The sequence below is a fragment of the Podarcis erhardii genome (assembly GCF_964252035.2).
Source record: "Podarcis erhardii genome assembly, chromosome: 10".
Classification (NCBI taxonomy): domain Eukaryota; kingdom Metazoa; phylum Chordata; class Lepidosauria; order Squamata; family Lacertidae; genus Podarcis; species Podarcis erhardii.
In genome coordinates, this window is record NC_138500.1 from 36,307,487 (window position 1) to 36,324,189 (window position 16,703).

The 16,703-nt window shown below is 41.2% G+C and overlaps 1 protein-coding gene across 2 annotated transcripts in view; it reads right to left on the reverse strand.

Moving 5' to 3' along the window:
• The window catches only part of NEDD1 (NEDD1 gamma-tubulin ring complex targeting factor), a 29,440-nt gene that overhangs the window by 10,289 nt on the left and 2,448 nt on the right, over positions 1 to 16,703 (reverse strand). The window contains exons 2-9 of one of the 2 annotated variants that reach the window (XM_081878250.1): positions 16,500 to 16,573; positions 15,991 to 16,137; positions 11,165 to 11,259; positions 7,096 to 7,212; positions 5,399 to 5,539; positions 2,313 to 2,542; positions 981 to 1,182; positions 188 to 377 (exon numbers count right to left, since the gene is read on the reverse strand). In XM_081878250.1, coding sequence (XP_081734376.1) covers positions 188 to 377; positions 981 to 1,182; positions 2,313 to 2,542; positions 5,399 to 5,539; positions 7,096 to 7,212; positions 11,165 to 11,259; positions 15,991 to 16,129 — 1,114 coding nt within the window. In that variant the 5' untranslated portion in view covers positions 16,130 to 16,137; positions 16,500 to 16,573. The remainder of the gene's footprint in view (positions 1 to 187; positions 378 to 980; positions 1,183 to 2,312; positions 2,543 to 5,398; positions 5,540 to 7,095; positions 7,213 to 11,164; positions 11,260 to 15,990; positions 16,138 to 16,499; positions 16,574 to 16,703) is intronic. The other variant, XM_081878251.1, reaches the window with a different exon arrangement.

Genomic DNA, 16,703 nt, shown 5'->3' on the forward strand with positions numbered 1-16,703 from the left:
TAATTTTCCCTATATTGCATTTTTAAATTTTAAGAATTTGCTTTTTTAAAAAATGTATACCACCCAATAAATACTGTAAATAAAGAAATAAAATAAAGGACCAATTAAGCAATTCTTAAAATGGCAACAATTGGTATTTTCGTATTTCCCTCCTTCATGATTCTCACAAGTGCTGGCATCTTTTTACCAGATTTATCCTGAATGGCATCAGCTCCTTTAACTTCAGCTGTTGGCAAGGATGGGGACAGGAACGTGGCAGGCATGTTAGGAGTAACGTTTTTGATCATGCCAGCATTCTGAATCCCTCCAGTATTGCTTGTTGTTTTGATATCAGATCTTTTGCAGGCCTGCTTAGTCAAGGATGACTTAAGGCTAGACTGAAACAGAAATAAGTTAGTCAGAAGTGCTCTACTCTGAAGGGGAAAAGGACAGTCAAGTACTAAGTTACAACTTTCTTCTAATACTGCTTCCGATAGGACTCTAATCCCAAAAATAGCAGACACCATTTATAATACAGTTGTACCTCTACTTATGTATCCCTCCGGATACGTAAACTTTGGGTTGCGAACACGGCAAACCCAGAAATGTATACTTCTGCATGCACAGAAGCAGTCTGCGCAGAAGCGCTCTATCACTTAATTTGTGATTCTACACAGAAGCAGCACCTCTGGATACGGACTTTTCAGGTTGCGGACGGACCCCCGGAACAAATTAAGTTCATAGCTGGAGGGTCCACTGTATTGGGAGCAGGGGGGGGCAAATAGAGCACTCAAATAGATGTGTGTTAAGTACACAGAGCCATCAAGCTTTGAAAAAAGGGTCAGTTGTATACAATTCTAACTACAATTACAATGGAAAAGTGATACAGGGCTTAGCACAAACATGCCATCTTGTGTGCTTTGGCATATATTGATCATAATTAGGCACATTTTATTTCCGTTTTAACCTACACTTATACACTAAAAGCACAAGACATTTACCCTTGAAAAGTTGTTAGAGCACTGTAGTGTTATGCATTTCACAGAGGTTTTGTGAGCACTGACTGATTTCACAGGTGCGGACAGTTTTCTTAGGTCATAATGGTATATCTTTCCACGAGAAGATCCAACCACCAAGGAAGTTCCTTCAGGCATGAATTCTACTGCAGTTAGAGGAGATTCTGCTACTAAAGTCTTTAGCTGCCTTTTTTGTGACGAAGAAACATGTTGAACACCCGAGAAGGGGGGGGGGGGGAGAAAGGACAGCCACAATTTTATTTACAGTTTCCAAAATAATAGTTATTTTTCATTAACTCTTCACTTAGCTTTTGGCCAGGTTAGACTAAAAGGTAGTGTCTGGCCCAATATTACTCAGTGGGCTTCACGGCTAAGCTAAGACTTAAACCCAAAGCCGACACTATTATACCACACTGTAATTTTAGTTCTGCTTATTTCCCAATGTTATGTTTAAGTTAATACAATACATAAAACTACATTCTTCAAGCAGATACACACATTCCCAGCTGCTAATGGATGTCCCCTTTCCTCAAACATGACAAGAATTCAAGTGTGTACGTAGGAAGGAAACTGCCAGTGTCAAACAGCTCCCTGTGGGACTGTCCCCCTTTCAAGCGTCCTCTTGTTATTTGGAGGACTCAGGGCTCCCTCTGCTTTGGATGCCCAACTCTGGCAGGCCAAGGAAGGCAGAAGGAATACCCGCAATGAGTACATCCAGCCCAATGAAGAATTCTGGAGATCTTGAGAGCTTGCTCCCTTATTTGCAAACTTTGGTTGGTCCTACTAAAGGTATTGCTCAACAGTGGGTTTTGGCATTTTCCCTGTGGCTCATATACTGGCTCTGCAGATGCAATAAAGAGACTTTTGCAAACTACAACCATTAAAATGTCAAAATGTCTCAATTTTAGACACCTCTCATGAAAGGTGTGTGTACCAAATAAGAAAGCTTTCAAGTCAAGCAGAAGGACTCCATCAGTTTTAATACACTCAATTCAGTAACTAAGACAACCACACACAAATTGCTTTCCACCATTAAGAAGCACACTCCAAATATTACTTTCACAAAACCAAACCTTGTGGCACGTTAAAAGTTCCACACCTAACCATTTTTGTGAAGAAATGCTAAATGTTCCAGTTGCCTCAATCAATTAAAAGGAGACCAAATCAAGCCTCAGTAGACTGGCTTTATTTTTATTTGTTTGCTGATCAGCAGTGCTTCACAAAATATATAATAGTATGCCATAAATTCCTTTTTATACCACTGAAAAGCACACAGAATTCGGTCAACAGATAATATTCTGACAAAGGTATACATACTTTTTACTTGTGGTGTCATAGAGAATGATTCTTTTATCCAGACCTACAGTTACAAGTAGCAGCTCACTGATGGGAGAAAAACAGATTTCATAGGCTGGAGCTTTATGAGCACTTTCGAAGTTATGATATGGGGCTTGACTGTTGACATCCCACAGAGTTACAGCCCCACTGTCGGAAACGCTACCCAATAATGCTTTCTTAAAGGGGGAATATTTCAAGTGCCGAATGGGCTGAAAAAGAAAGAAAACACATTTGCATATGTTAAAAGTGATGGCATGCTTTGCCAATGCATACATTTAAACTACAGTACTTGTGTACATTTTTTTAAAAAAAAAAACTCTTTGCTAATTAGTTGGCAAGAGGCTGCATCACTGGAATCCTAGTACTAGCCTTACCTTCAAATGCAGCAATATCATCACTTACTTACACAACTTTTAGGTCTTTGCCATCCTTAACACCCAGTTACCGTAGGTGAAATCTGGCAATAAAGCCTAATCTATTGGGGGAGCAGGGAACTGGAGGGGGAAAACAGCACACCCCTGCTGCTCATTTTGTGGTACAGTGGCAGTTTCAGCACATTACAACAAAACAGCGAGTGACTGTCTTTGCAGCAGGAGCAGTCATAAAAATATATATAAAAAATGGGGCGAGCACAAAAGTATTTGTGGAAAAATCAGCCCCCAATTTTGATTCAGCTCTATGAAGTGCTCCTGCAGTGCAGCCCCCCACCACAAAAGAGATTGAATTTGACATGGTATCTAGTAGTGAGAAACAGAAAAAGTAACACCTAGAAACCCTTTATAAGTGAGCATCAGCACTGATACATCTTTATTACAAGAACAGCCATTTCAGATGTTTAGTCAGCAAGTCTGCCATCCAGGCCTCACTGGAGTGACATGCAATTAAAATTTAACAACTTTTCCAAGCTCGGCATTTTTGCAGTAACAATAGAAACTTGAATCCTGACAAAGTGCCAAGCTTTTTAAGTCTCAACCATTAAGAGTTTTCAAGAGTGGAGCTGTGATTCAACAAGATACTTTAGACCTGAAATTGATGGAATAATGGGCTTTAAGTTGAGTGCATTCTTTGTTACTGTTAAGACTTTAAATAACTGTCCTAATTTCAAATCCATGACAATCTACTTTCAAAAACAATCCTTATGGGTTCCTTAATGTATTAGGCTTTTAGCATGCTCTGAATATACATTTTAAAACAATGCAACACGCAAAAGGCACAGGCATATAGGCAATAATAAGAAAACTTTTATTTGCCTTTCCTCACTCCTCTCCCACAAGCCCCTTTGATGTGGTCTTTGTAGCTAGGAAAATATGCATCTTTGAGAAATCTGCTGCAGCTTCTCTACATCCCCATGAAGGACTAACAAAGAAACATGTACCAACCAAGCCAGGTGATGACTATCAGGTATTTAAACTTCCAAAATAGATGTGAGAAAAAGAGAATGCCTGTTTAAGAAGTCTGTTTAAACAATATTTAGAACAGGCCCTCTCTTGAATTAGGGCCAGGGGGGAAGCATTTGCCTCTCTCTTTCTTTTGTCCCACATGACAGTTAAGTAAAATAACTCACTCAGGAAAAGAAATGTGTAAATAGGTGGTAGTCAGAAAGAAATGAGATATTTTAATGCTTCTGACATTATCCCATACAAATAAAGGATTGCATTGTTTTCATTAGTGCTATATGGTTTATGTAATAGGCAATATTTAAACCCTGTTTTGCTATTCTACCATAAACCTATCCGACTTCACTGTAAATTACATTGCTCCCTATATTTTACATTAATATTCCTCAAGGTTTAAAGAGCAACCCAATCTTTCCTCAGCAGCATGTAGTGAAAAGCTACAAATGGCAAAGTAAATAGCAGGAAATAACAGTCAATGCAACTCAGCTGTAAGGTTTTCAGCATCTTATCACTGCAGCTCAGATCCTCCTCCTCCTCCTCCACCCACCCACCCCCACCCCCCGCTTTCATTGCTTTGGTCTTTAACCCACAGCACGTTGTCCATCAATAACTGTCAGAGAGAGTTTCCCAAATAAGCCACACATAAAGCACAGCTATGACAACTTTATTAGCTCTGCAACGAGGTGGCTTTTTAAAAAAGAGCAAACTGACTATTAAGAAGAAGTTTGCATCAATATAACTGATGGATGATAACAATGAATCAAAAACAGAGCTTTTGAAAAGTTGGCTTTTGCTTCCAATGAATACAATGCTACCATTTGCAACCCTCAGTATGTGTGACACTTAACTTGTCCAACCTGCTAGAAATTCTAATAAGAAAACCCAAGCACATTCATTAAAAAATATATATTTTTATAGCTTTTCAACATCAGCACTGAAATGTGGCTATGACCAAGCTGTGCCAGCAATAAAACTATTCAAGGAGACAGCAAGGAGAAATGCAACCAGGCCCATGTTCACATTAATAGTTACTTGAGTTTTAAAATCTCAGATATTAACACTGCTATAAGCTGTTCTGAACCAATGGGAAAGAACAGGATGTAAGTAAATTTATTTACTTATTTATTTTTAAAATCAAGAATAGGAATAAAGGTTTCACCCTTAAAGTCCTACTTCCTTGCAAGGACTTGCAAGTCTATCCCAACTCCGATAACCCACTTTGCCATGACACATAAGTTCAATCAGATGTGCAGGAGATGATCAAGAGGTTGTGCCACATGAAAAGACCCAGTTCCACAGCAATCCACTGTGTAGCATGGACAAAGGTTCTACGTCAGGGATAGAGGAACTGCTTGTACAGTATACTGCAGAAGTGGAAGGTTGGGGGGTGGGGGTGGGCAGCTCAAGTTCAATACACAAGTTTAGCATGGGCTTCCTGAAATGCCAACAGCCAAATGCTATGCATTGTTACTCGGCGGGGAAAGTTTTACTACCAGGTAAGTGTGCATAGGATTGCAGCCCAAGTATGGAAGTTATTGGGGGTACAGAACAATTATCTGGTGGAGAGACAATTAGTTATAAATCTAATTGCAAATGGTTAGACCCAACCATCACTTGTATGAGACACTGCAATGGCACCATTGGAACCACATTCCACAGACACTTTACCTGACTGCTGCCAAAGCCAAATGGAGTGCTGGATAAATTTGTAGTAAGACTATGCAGGATAATTTCACCGCTCATAGACCCCGAAGCGATATAGCAATCATTCCAATTAAATGTTACAGAAGTTATTTCATCTTTGTGATCCTAAAGAAGATAAGAAAATGCAAATATTAGTCAGTTGCGATTGGTTTTCTTGTTTTTTAAAAAAGGTAGTTATCCTTTTAACCTCTCTTGTTCTGTCAGGTTTAAAGTAATACAAGTATTCAAGCCACACAGACTAATCCAGCTTTGTCTCTCTCACACTTTTAGGGCTTTACAAAGCAGCAGCTGACAATGGACCCAGCTAACTTCCATGTGTTTGGTTATATTCTATTCCAGAAGCCTATCAGTTAAAAAGTTCATATTTAGATTTGTAACTGGCTCAGTCTCCAAAGGTTGGTATCAAAAATTAAAAGACCCAGCAGGACTAAGACTCTGACCTGCACATCTAAGGGGGAAAGGCACAACTTTGTACAATGGGAAGATGGGCTAATCCCACAAATGAATCCCCCACATCAAGAATTGAATTGTTTCAATTGATTTTAATCTAGCACGTCTATATTGTTGCCACCTGCCCTGGGACCTTCTGCTGCAGGTCAGGTATGAAATCCAACAGACTGACAACTCTGGCAATGAAAAGCCAGCACATCAGGCAAAGCCTAGCCTAATCCAATGTTCCTCCTAACATGCAGTTCCTTCACATGGTAGAGTATTCAAACTTGCAATAGCTGAACAGTTTGAGGCCACTATCTGAAGGATCACCATCTCCCATATGATCAAGCCAAAAATCACCCAGAGATCTATTCTACAGTGATAGAAGTAGTGTTTTTAATAATAATGTATCCGTAGAAGACATTCATTCATACAGAGTTCATGTATTCAAAAGTTCCCTGGATTCAATATACACAAAATGCTATTCCAATATAGCACAGTTACATCAACTGTTTCTCCAACACATACAATTTTTGTTCAGCTATTTACCTAAGAACTGTCAGTCTTCCAGATAATCCTACATTTGCATACATATAAATGTCAAAGCATTATGTTTTCAGATAAAAGCTAGTTATTTAAGAGGAGCTTTATTGCCATTTGGCAACTATAAAGCTAGAAATCCTAAAATTAGCATTGAAACTAAATTCCATAATTATGGTGGCATAGGTATACAGGGATTATCAACAGATTAAAAGGATTAACTGATTAAAAAAACAGAAAACTGTAGAAAATCACATTCAGGTTTGTTAACCGGTACGAAGCCAGAGTTCCCCATTTCAAACACAACAGAAGACTGGCTTAATACAAGCAAGGAGCTTCGCACTGAAGGCAGCACACAACACGAGGGGCAAGAGAAGTGGAGGGAGGGGAGTGCTCAGCCCCAACACTCATTGCCAACTTCACATAACATGGTTTCTGAAGACTCAAATAATCACTCAGAGATACAATGTAATAAAATGACAGCTTGAAAATATTCCTTATATAGCAACACAGTCCACAAAGCCTGCTGCTAGCACAGACACCTATGGTGATAGGAATTCAAAATTTTGAGTTGAAATTTGGGCTTTAAAGATCAGAACCCAAAGCTAGAGTGTTTGTTTGGGGGGGGTATTTTTTTCAGAGTCATATTTAATAGACAAGTAGATAAAGCAGGAAGTGTTTTGTCTTACCTTAAGAGCTCGGTGAAGTTTTCTGAACTTTAAATCCCATATGTTAACAGTGCTATCCGCACCTCCACTTGCAATATACATTGAATTAGAACTCAAACTTATACAGGTTTGTTTTGCCTGGTTAGGGGGGGAATAAAAAGGGGAATATCAACATAGTATCATTTGGGGGACCTTGCAATAAAGTAGGATATGTTATTGTTAAATGTGTATAGTTCTACTCATGGAATCCCTAACCAAACCCAGAGAAAGGTACAGTATTGAGGAAGCGAATTTCACCAATTCGTCTTTTCCCCTGTAGTCTCTAAAAAAAATCAGTCCAGAATGTTGGGAGACCCTCTGGAAAAATGTGGAAGTGGGCATGACAATGGGAATCTAGAAAAACCACTTCCCATTTCCTCCAGCCTCTGCCTCCCATTCAAGAAATGGGCACTCTGTATTCAACCTGAGTTGGCAATCAAAGTCCATTAAAACCAATATTCTTATCCGGCTGTTTAATTTGGCAGGGTTCTAAAGCATGTGAGGAGGCTATGAATGTCGGGCAGGGTCTCCAATTCAGACATTCTGTGATGGGGATGAAACAGAGGCAGCGAGGCCAGTGAGCACAGACCCACTCTACCCTCTGTGGGATTCATATTACCGTATTTTTCGCTCCATAAGGCGCACTGGACCATAGGGCGCACCTAGTTTTTAGAGGGGGAAATCAAGAAAAAAAATCTTATTTCCCCCCCCCACCACCCTAAAAGCAGCTTACAGTCTGCGTGCAACCTCTCCTTGCCGGAGGGGTTCCGTGCGGCTAAGGCACAAGCCAAGACAGCGCTGTCTTGGCTTCCTCTTTAGCTGCACGCAACCTCTCCAGCCAGGAGAGGCTGCGCGGGGCTAAAGAAGCCATAACCGCGTGCAGCCTCTCCCTGCTGGAGGGGCTGCGCGCTGCTATCCCTGAAGCCTTCCAAGCGCAGCGCAAGTTCCTGCTGCGCTCCTTAGGCTTTGGGTTCCTTTTGCTGAAGCCAGGAGAGCAAGACTCTCCTGGCTTCAGCTAAAGCCAGGAACGCTGGCTTTAGCTGAAGCCTCCAGAACGCAGCGGGAACTTGCCTTCTGAAGCCTCCAGAACGCAGCGGGAACTTGCACTGCACTCGGAAGTCTTCAGGCGGCTATCCCTGAAGCCTGGAGAGCGAGGGGGGTCAGTGCGCGAAAGCAACGCGAAGCCTCTGGAGTGCGGAGGGAGCGCTCCCTCTGCGCTTCGGAGGCTTAGCATTGCTATCGCTGAAGCCAGGAAGCCTGCGTTCACTCCATAGTGCGCACACACATTTCCCCTCAATTTTTGGAGGGGGGGAAGTGCGTCCTATAGAGCGAAAAATACGGTATGTTCAGGATTGAGTGCCTCAATGAAGTTTTGTTGTGCAAGTCAATGAAATATAGAGCACTCTATAGCCCTGTTTCTTGTTGCCCCTTATGTGATTAATACTACTGAAGGGTACAGCAGGGCCATGCCTTCTAGACTCCCCTACTGTGACTCCTTCCCATCACCCAGCCCTGCTGACCTCCATACGCTGGAGGGAAATGCCTGAAGCTGTGAGCCTGCAATACATGCAAAGGTGCCCTGTGCAATTCAGAACCCTGAATATGTGGCAGAGCAAGTGACTGGGGGTGACCCAACTCTCCCCATGACTGTTGATCACTTGAATATTAATCAAGAGGTAAAAGGGCAAATACTCTTCATCAATTACTGGTTAGAGAAAATGAAATTAGAGGAAAGTGGAAAAGAGGAATTCACCATGTTTAGCTTGCATGTAATTTGCAAACAGCATGCTCCAAAAGCTAACATACATAAAAAACAGATTCTACAATATTCCTTTTATGATTTTCTTTATCCCCAAGGGTGAGCAAGTATTGGCAAGATGTTGGAACACGGACTTAAGCATCATGAGAATTAATATGCAGTTACTTGTCTGCTTGCTCATTTAAGAGTGTATGCTACTTTGGGTGGGAGGGCATGGGGAATTTGGGGTGGCCAAACAAAGATGTTGCTTGCCTGAGGTAGTATGTATCGACTAGCCAATACTAAACTTAACACTGTTGAGGCATCACTCACTCCTTCCTCTGCACATTTCAAACTGTCTTCCAAGTTTTTCACATTGATACAAAGCTCCTTGCATTGAAAGCCCATGTTTGCATATAGGCACCTTTTAAAAACTTTTGTATAAAACTGAGATCATTGTACATGTGACAAAAAAGATCACAACTAACATAACAATCTGAAGAACACTGGTGAGTGTTGATTGCTTATTTAAAGCTTAGAGAGAGCATTTTATCAGTCTAAGGCCCTATGTCACCACAAACCAGAGGGCAGGAATGTTCTGTTGTTAATAATGGGCCGAGAACAGAAATTTATGTTCAGCAATGTATCAAAAGATCTCTCTCAAGACTCCCAGCCATGTTCATTAATGCATGTCTGGGTTTCATTAAAGTGGCTGCAATACAGCTAACAAAAGCCAATCAATACAAATACATTTTATGCACACCATATCACCTTATTCAGACACAACACTAAACAGTGATTTAACTTTATGAGAAACAGGTACAATGAGCCTCTTGTAATCCCTCTCTGGTACAGCTGTGTGGAATTTAGTATCTTTCACTTCCATTTTAGATTGACTGCAACTATCCATGATGTCCAGAGCCAGACAAACTGTGGCTAAGCTACAAGGCTGGTTTGTTTCAACTAAGCATAAGTGAGATTAGCCCCAATTTGTTTAGGTTCAGCAGACAAGTTAAAAGGAAATTAATATGAAACACAAAAATCCTCCTCTTCGTATTGCTGGAAAAGAGCCAAGGGGGAACTCAAGAGCCAATGTTCACTGCAGCTCCTCCATGTAATGCTAAAGCAGGCATCTCGGCCCTCCAGATGTTTTGGAACTACAATTCCCACCATCCCTGACCACTGGTCCTGTTAGCTAGGGATGATGAGAGTTGTAGTTCCAAAACATCTGGAGGGCTGAGTTTGCCTATGCCTGCGCAAAAGCATGGTTTAGAACAGGAGGAGTGCTGTCTTGTGGTCCTCTGGATTACAACTTCCATCATCTCTCACCATTGGCAATGATGGCTGAGGCTGCTGAGAATTGGGGGTGCAACAACATCTGGAGAGTCACAGATTAGTCACCCCTGCATCCAAACAAATCCAGCCTTTGTGGTCCTCACTCAAAGTTGTTAGCAAGCTATATTCTTTTTAGAATGGCAAATAAAATTCTCCCACTTCTGATTTCTTCCCAGTTTCCAGCCCAGCCCCAGTGAATACCTGAAATACCATTTCCCCTTTTTATTAATTTCCAGATTTTGTTCAGACAACATGTAACCTGCTTGCAAGTTAGCAATGTGCACTTACAAAATTGCACTGCAATTTGGTCAATGAACATATGCACTCAGCAGCCTACAGGGGGAGTAAAAAGACATGTACCAAAGTCAGTTAGACTTTGGAAATCAGGAAGTCAGATGGTACAAAATGCAAGGCACAGTGAACTCAGTAAACAACAGAGTTGAGCATCCTTTTAACCCCATTAACACTGTACTTGTGGGGTTAGCATTCCAAATTGAAGCATACACAGAGGAATGTCAACTTTACTCAATTTTAAATTTGAGTAGCTCATTATAATACTGTATACAAATTACATGCACAAATGCTCTGGCCGAGGACTGTGTCATGTACGTTTGGTACAACTCCTTGGCTCGCATGAGTGTCAATTAAAGCTAGAGGCAGTAGGCAATATGGCTTGTTTTTCAACTGGAAGCATTCTCCATTAAGACAATGGTACCTTTTGAAGTATTTTTTTTAGGATCACCCTGTGCTCCAGATATATACTTATGTATAACTACATTTTTAAAAATCTGCTATTTTGAAAGAGGGAATAGCTGAAGTAACTGTAAGTCCTATCTGTGTCTATTCTGTCAATCCCATTGTGTTCAATGGGGTTTACTCCAAGGTAAAGGTGCACTTATCCGCTGAACACAATGGGACTTGCTTCCAAGTAAACATGCAAAAAGTCACACTCCGAAGAAACAAGTCTGTTTTACTTACCCCTTCAGCTAGCTCAAAGAGTGGAACTGGTTTACCTTTACCATTTGAAATCACTATTTTATCACCAGCAGCAGAAGCAGTGACCAGAAAATTATCTGAAACAGGTGTCATGGAACATAGCAGAAAGTTTATATAGTAGCTGAAAAGGGAAAAGTATTAATCCAAGCCCCTTAAACAACATATGCTAGCATAAAATTCAAAACAGAAAAATGTTGATTCAAGTGTCTTTGTTAGTTTTTATATACTATGCAGTTTTGTTTAATGAAGAAAAGAAAGCAAAAATGGGAAAACATTCGTTTTGAGAGGATTTGTCCTTTCAAGAGATGAACTCCACGTTGCATCCATTTAACACAAGTTTATGATTTTAAAAATACTCCTCCAACAGAGAAGTGCAACTTATTCCATGTCCAGTTTGTTCTACTTGCCCACAAATTCTATCCCCATTTCAAAGCAGTATTTGCTGCTAGTATTTTTGTGATAAAAAAAAGTGTTTGCAAAAAGTAGTGATCCAATGCATTCTAAAGTTAGCTGTGTTAATACTAAGCAGTGGAATTGCCAACCACAGATTGGGCATCTGATATCTCCAGACCTTCAGCCCAAGATATTAACACTCAACTGAGTACACGTTCCACAAAATTACATCAAGACATTAAGCCAGAACCTGAACAGCAGCCTGTTGATGTAGAGAATGTTTCTTTCTAACACCTCCCCCTCCATTTACATCCACCCACTTCAAACAAACACTATACAAGTGCAATAAAACCAAAGCAGATATATACCCCTAAGTTTCAGTATCACACTGACTGCCACTGTTGAAGTCAGGATGGAATTCCTCCATATAAAACTTGCCAGCTGAAATCTGTACAGGGCTGTGGTGTTGTTGTTTTTTGCTTCCCTGTTTATTACAAGCCATCATCTGCTTGAGCTATACAGGTGTGCTTTAGAATACTCCCTTGCCCACAAACAAGTGATATGGGTTCCTTTACTTACATCTGCCCCATTCTGCAGCAACACAAATTACATTATAAACAGTTAAACTGCTTAAGATTTTCAGGTATTACCAATCCTTTATTTTAAACAATTGTCGCAAACAATGTGTCAAGGTGGCTTCTCAATGAAAGGTATGGCCTTTAGAAAAAAACAAAAACCTTCTATATGCCTAGGAACTTCTGCAGCCCACTACTTCAGGTGTGTACAAGGTAACTTTCATCTCTAACATTTAGCTGTCACTTTTAAGCAAAACAGAAAACGTCTAAGGAGATTTCCTTACTTAGCACCATAGTACATTAGTACATTGCTTTCCATGCGCTGAAGCTTGTCTAACTCAACACAGGATGACAAGCTGTTGTACCGTTGATCCTGAACAGCCAACAAGATCTACTTAATGGCTCAGACATCCCGAAGTAACTAAAGCCTTCAGCAATTAGAGGAACAGATGAATTCAAAGCAGCTTCTGCTGTGCTGAATGGCATCTACACACTGCAGGGCGGGGGGGGGGGGAGAAGCAAGAAGATCTAAGTTATTGGGTGACAGCTCTGGAAAAGCACAAGACTCCCTGACACAGAACACAGACTTATCAAAAATGGTATGTACTAGTGTCCCTTCTCAATGATACTATTTATTCTGGGAGATTTTCCTTTGTATGACAGTTGTCAACTCAAGGAAAATTCAAGACCTAGAAAAATTAACACTTCAGTTATCATTACTGATTTTCTAACATGCCTTTCACTATATGGTCCCAGGTCAAGTTACAACAGTTTTAAAATACAGTATTGACATAGTAAAGGTAAAGGTACCCCTGCCCGTACAGGCCAGTCTTGCCAGACTCTAGGGTTGTGCGCTCATCTCACTCTAGAGGCCGGGAGCCAGCGCTGTCCGCAGACACTTCTGGGTCACGTGGCCAGCGTGACAAGCTGCATCTGGCGAGCCAGTGCAGCACACGGAACGCCGTTTACATTCCCGCTGGTAAGCGGTCCCTATTTATCTACTTGCACCCGGAGGTGCTTTCGAACTGCTAGGTTGGCAGGCGCTAGGACCGAACAATGGGAGTGCACCCCGCCACGGGGATTCGAACTGCCAACCATGCGATCGGCAAGTCCTAGGCGCTGAGGTTTTACCCACAGCGCCACCCGCGTCCCTACAGTATTGACATAAGTTACACCAAATTACAATCAAGAGGGTATTTTTTACTAAATTCTTTTTCAATAGAAATTACACTGCTAAATTTACTGTAACATCCAAAACCTACCTTCTTACAAACAGAAACATGTTGTGAATGAATAAGAAAGCCAAGCATTATCCAATCAAACCATTCTTGTGCTTGCCTGTATATAGCCCCATCGGCACTATCCCCTGACATCATTCTAATGATAAACAGGGCAGGTAAGGCTCCCTCAAACATCCAAGCAAGCATCTTCTAAGATGTACCCAATCAAATGTGCATGGTCAGAAAGATGTCTATGATACAGAAAAGAATGGAGTAGCTGGTATGAAAACTCACTATCCCTACCTAGGAAGCAGAGGACATTTAGCTACAATGAACTACTGAATCAGGCATTTTGTATGAACAGCTGAACACCACCATTAATAAGGGCTGGTTCACAAATGCAAGTGAAATCACTTGATTTCTTATCATTTGGGGTAACTTTTAGCTGAACTAAGCTTTTGTTTCTATTAGATGTATATCCTCATCTGGTAAATGGGTTCAGAACGGCTTACAGCATTTTCTAAATGTTAACAGCTCTGTTCCCAAAGGGCTCACAATCTAAAGAAATCTAACGGTTTGGAGGATAAAAGAGGTCAAATAAAATATAAATGACACTGTAGGCATAGCATATATTTTCTAAAAAGCAAACAGAACCATAAATAACCAATCCAATAAGCCACCCAGAAAACAGTACTTTTTTGCAGTCTCCTGCCAAATTCCTAATCAATGAAATGATACTGCATTAAGTAAACTGGCTAATGCATAGACTTCAGTCCCAGTTCCTCTGGGGCTCTGCCCAGCAGGGAAATGATTTCTCACTCTGTTCTTGGATGAAGAAAATAAAAAATCCTTAGGGTTAAGACATGACAGCCAGTGTGGTGCAGTGGTTATAGAGCGTTGGACTATGACCTGGAGACTCAGGTTCAAATCCCCACTCAGCCATGAAGCTCACTAGGTGACCTTGAGCCAGTCACTGCCTCTCATCCCAACCCACCTCACAGGGTTGTTGTGGGGATTAAACAAGGAAGTGGAGAACAACATACACCACCTTAAGCTCCTGGGGGGGGGGGGGTTGGATAAAAATACAAAAAATAAAGGTAATCCAAGCACCAAAGTGTTTCAAGCAATGAGGCAATATGGAAATTCTGTGGCTTGGACTGGTGGCTTGTATACTTGTGGCTCATATACACATTGTGATCGTGCAACAGTGGGACAGCACTATGGGCACAATGACATGCCAGAGCTTCTGGCCCATAAATGAAGCACCACACATGCTCATCTATGCTTGGAACGCTATAAAACCACAATAAGGAACTGCATTTGCAAAAATGGAACATCGTCCAACTAAAATAAGGGGGGAGCCTCTGGACATATGCAGCTTCACTTCCACATAAAAAGGTAAAGGACCCCTGACCATTAAGTGCAGTCGCAGACGACTCTGGGGTTGCGGTGGGGCCCTCATATTACAGAGAATGGCCATATCTAGCACATCTGGAGAAAAAGCCCTGGCACTGCTTATTTCCTCATCTTATATCCCTCCTGGAAAGAAGAAACAAATATGCATACTGCCTCAAGAACAAAGACTGTGTAAGGACACTGCATACTCCTCCTTATTAGAGAAGTCAGGGATTGAACCTGGGACCTTCTGTACACAAAGCACATGTTCTACCACAGTCTTTCCCTTGAACAGTAGAGAAACAATGCAGCACTAATGGCAGCTGCTTCTAGGGGTTGAGAACGAGAATATGTACACATATATAACCGTTCCTCCTCTGTGTCCTGGAGGAGAGACATGAAGAGGAACACAAGGGGAGGTATTTATAGCCACCTGTATCCAAGTGAAATCACAAGGAGGAAGATAGTTTAAACCAGGGGTCAGCAACCTAAGGCCCATGGGCCAGAAGCAGCCTGCGGAGGTCGTTTTACCAGCCCCTGAGCCGTCCCCGCCCTCTCTCACGCTGCACTAAACTGGCACCACATGCCGCATGGACTCGCTTCGGCGGCGCCGAAAATCGCATCTGCACACATCATGTCTGTGCAGACGCAGAAAAACACGGGCACACGCGCAATCCAGCCCACAGAGGGATCTCCGCGGGACCAATCTGGCCCAGGCAAGATAAACCTTGCTGACCCCTGGTTTAAACTAAGCTGTTATTGAACCAAATTGCCAAGGCAGTCTGTAAGAAGTAAACCAAGTATATTCAAATGGAACATACACCTTTGAAATGCATCCCATATCCATACTCTGATAAATTCAGCTTTTGCTCTTGAGCACATTTGTTCTCGCATATGCTTGTTCACTCTCTCCAGAGGCCAGGGGTATTTGGAATTTTAAAGAACAGAGCTGACTTATTATTCATATTCTTTCAGTTGTTACAGCTCAGATGCTATTTAACGGATGATAGTTTATGAATGTGGATGCCCAAAATCCATGTAGATGCTGCTACTATAGGTCATTAATTATATCAATTAAATATCATTAGCGCTGCAAATGTATCTGTGGCTTGTTTGTTTGTATTAAAGCACAGCTCACTGGCCCCAGAGACAAAACTAAAAATTGCCACTAAACAATGAGTGCTATAGCTCTAGATGTTGTGCCTTATGAAGTGGCAAAGGATACTGTTGCTGCCCCAGCATACAGAGCTAACTGGGTGTGATGAAGTATGGGGGCTGAACTGTTCCACTACAGTTATGGATGACGCGTCCCATATTTTAACATCATCATCTCCCGATGAAGCAAATCGGATGCTTTCCTGCATGGCTGCACCTGTAAGCAGAAAGAAGAAAATGCACGTGAGATTGGTCATACCTATTGAAAATTATTCTAAATGACAAAATATTCTTTGTTATAATTGGCAGAAGTGTAAAGCTAGGCAGGTTAATACAGTAAGTTATGGAAAACATTTGAAGCCCAGATATTTCCTGTTGGTGCTGCCTTATGTTCACAGCTAATTGTTTGAAAATGATCAGATCAATTATGAAAATAAATACCTGTTTTGAAGTTCCATGTGAGACAAAATATGAAGTCAAAAGCAATTAAAATCATATGTTGAGATGCATTCTGAATTATGAACATTCCAGGATTTATTTACTCAAGTATTTATTATTATTTACAGCATTTATACCCACCTTTCAGGCAAACAGACTCTCAGAGCAGCTTACAAAATCAGTTCTAAGGCAGGCCCTGTCCTCAGTCATACAATCTAAAAAGACACAACACATGAGGAAAAAGGAATGGGAGAGGAGAGAAGAGAAGAGAAGAGAAGAGCAAGCTCTTAAATATTGATATCATTAAAGCTTCAGCCAAGGTCAATGCTAGTTCTGGCTGCCTTA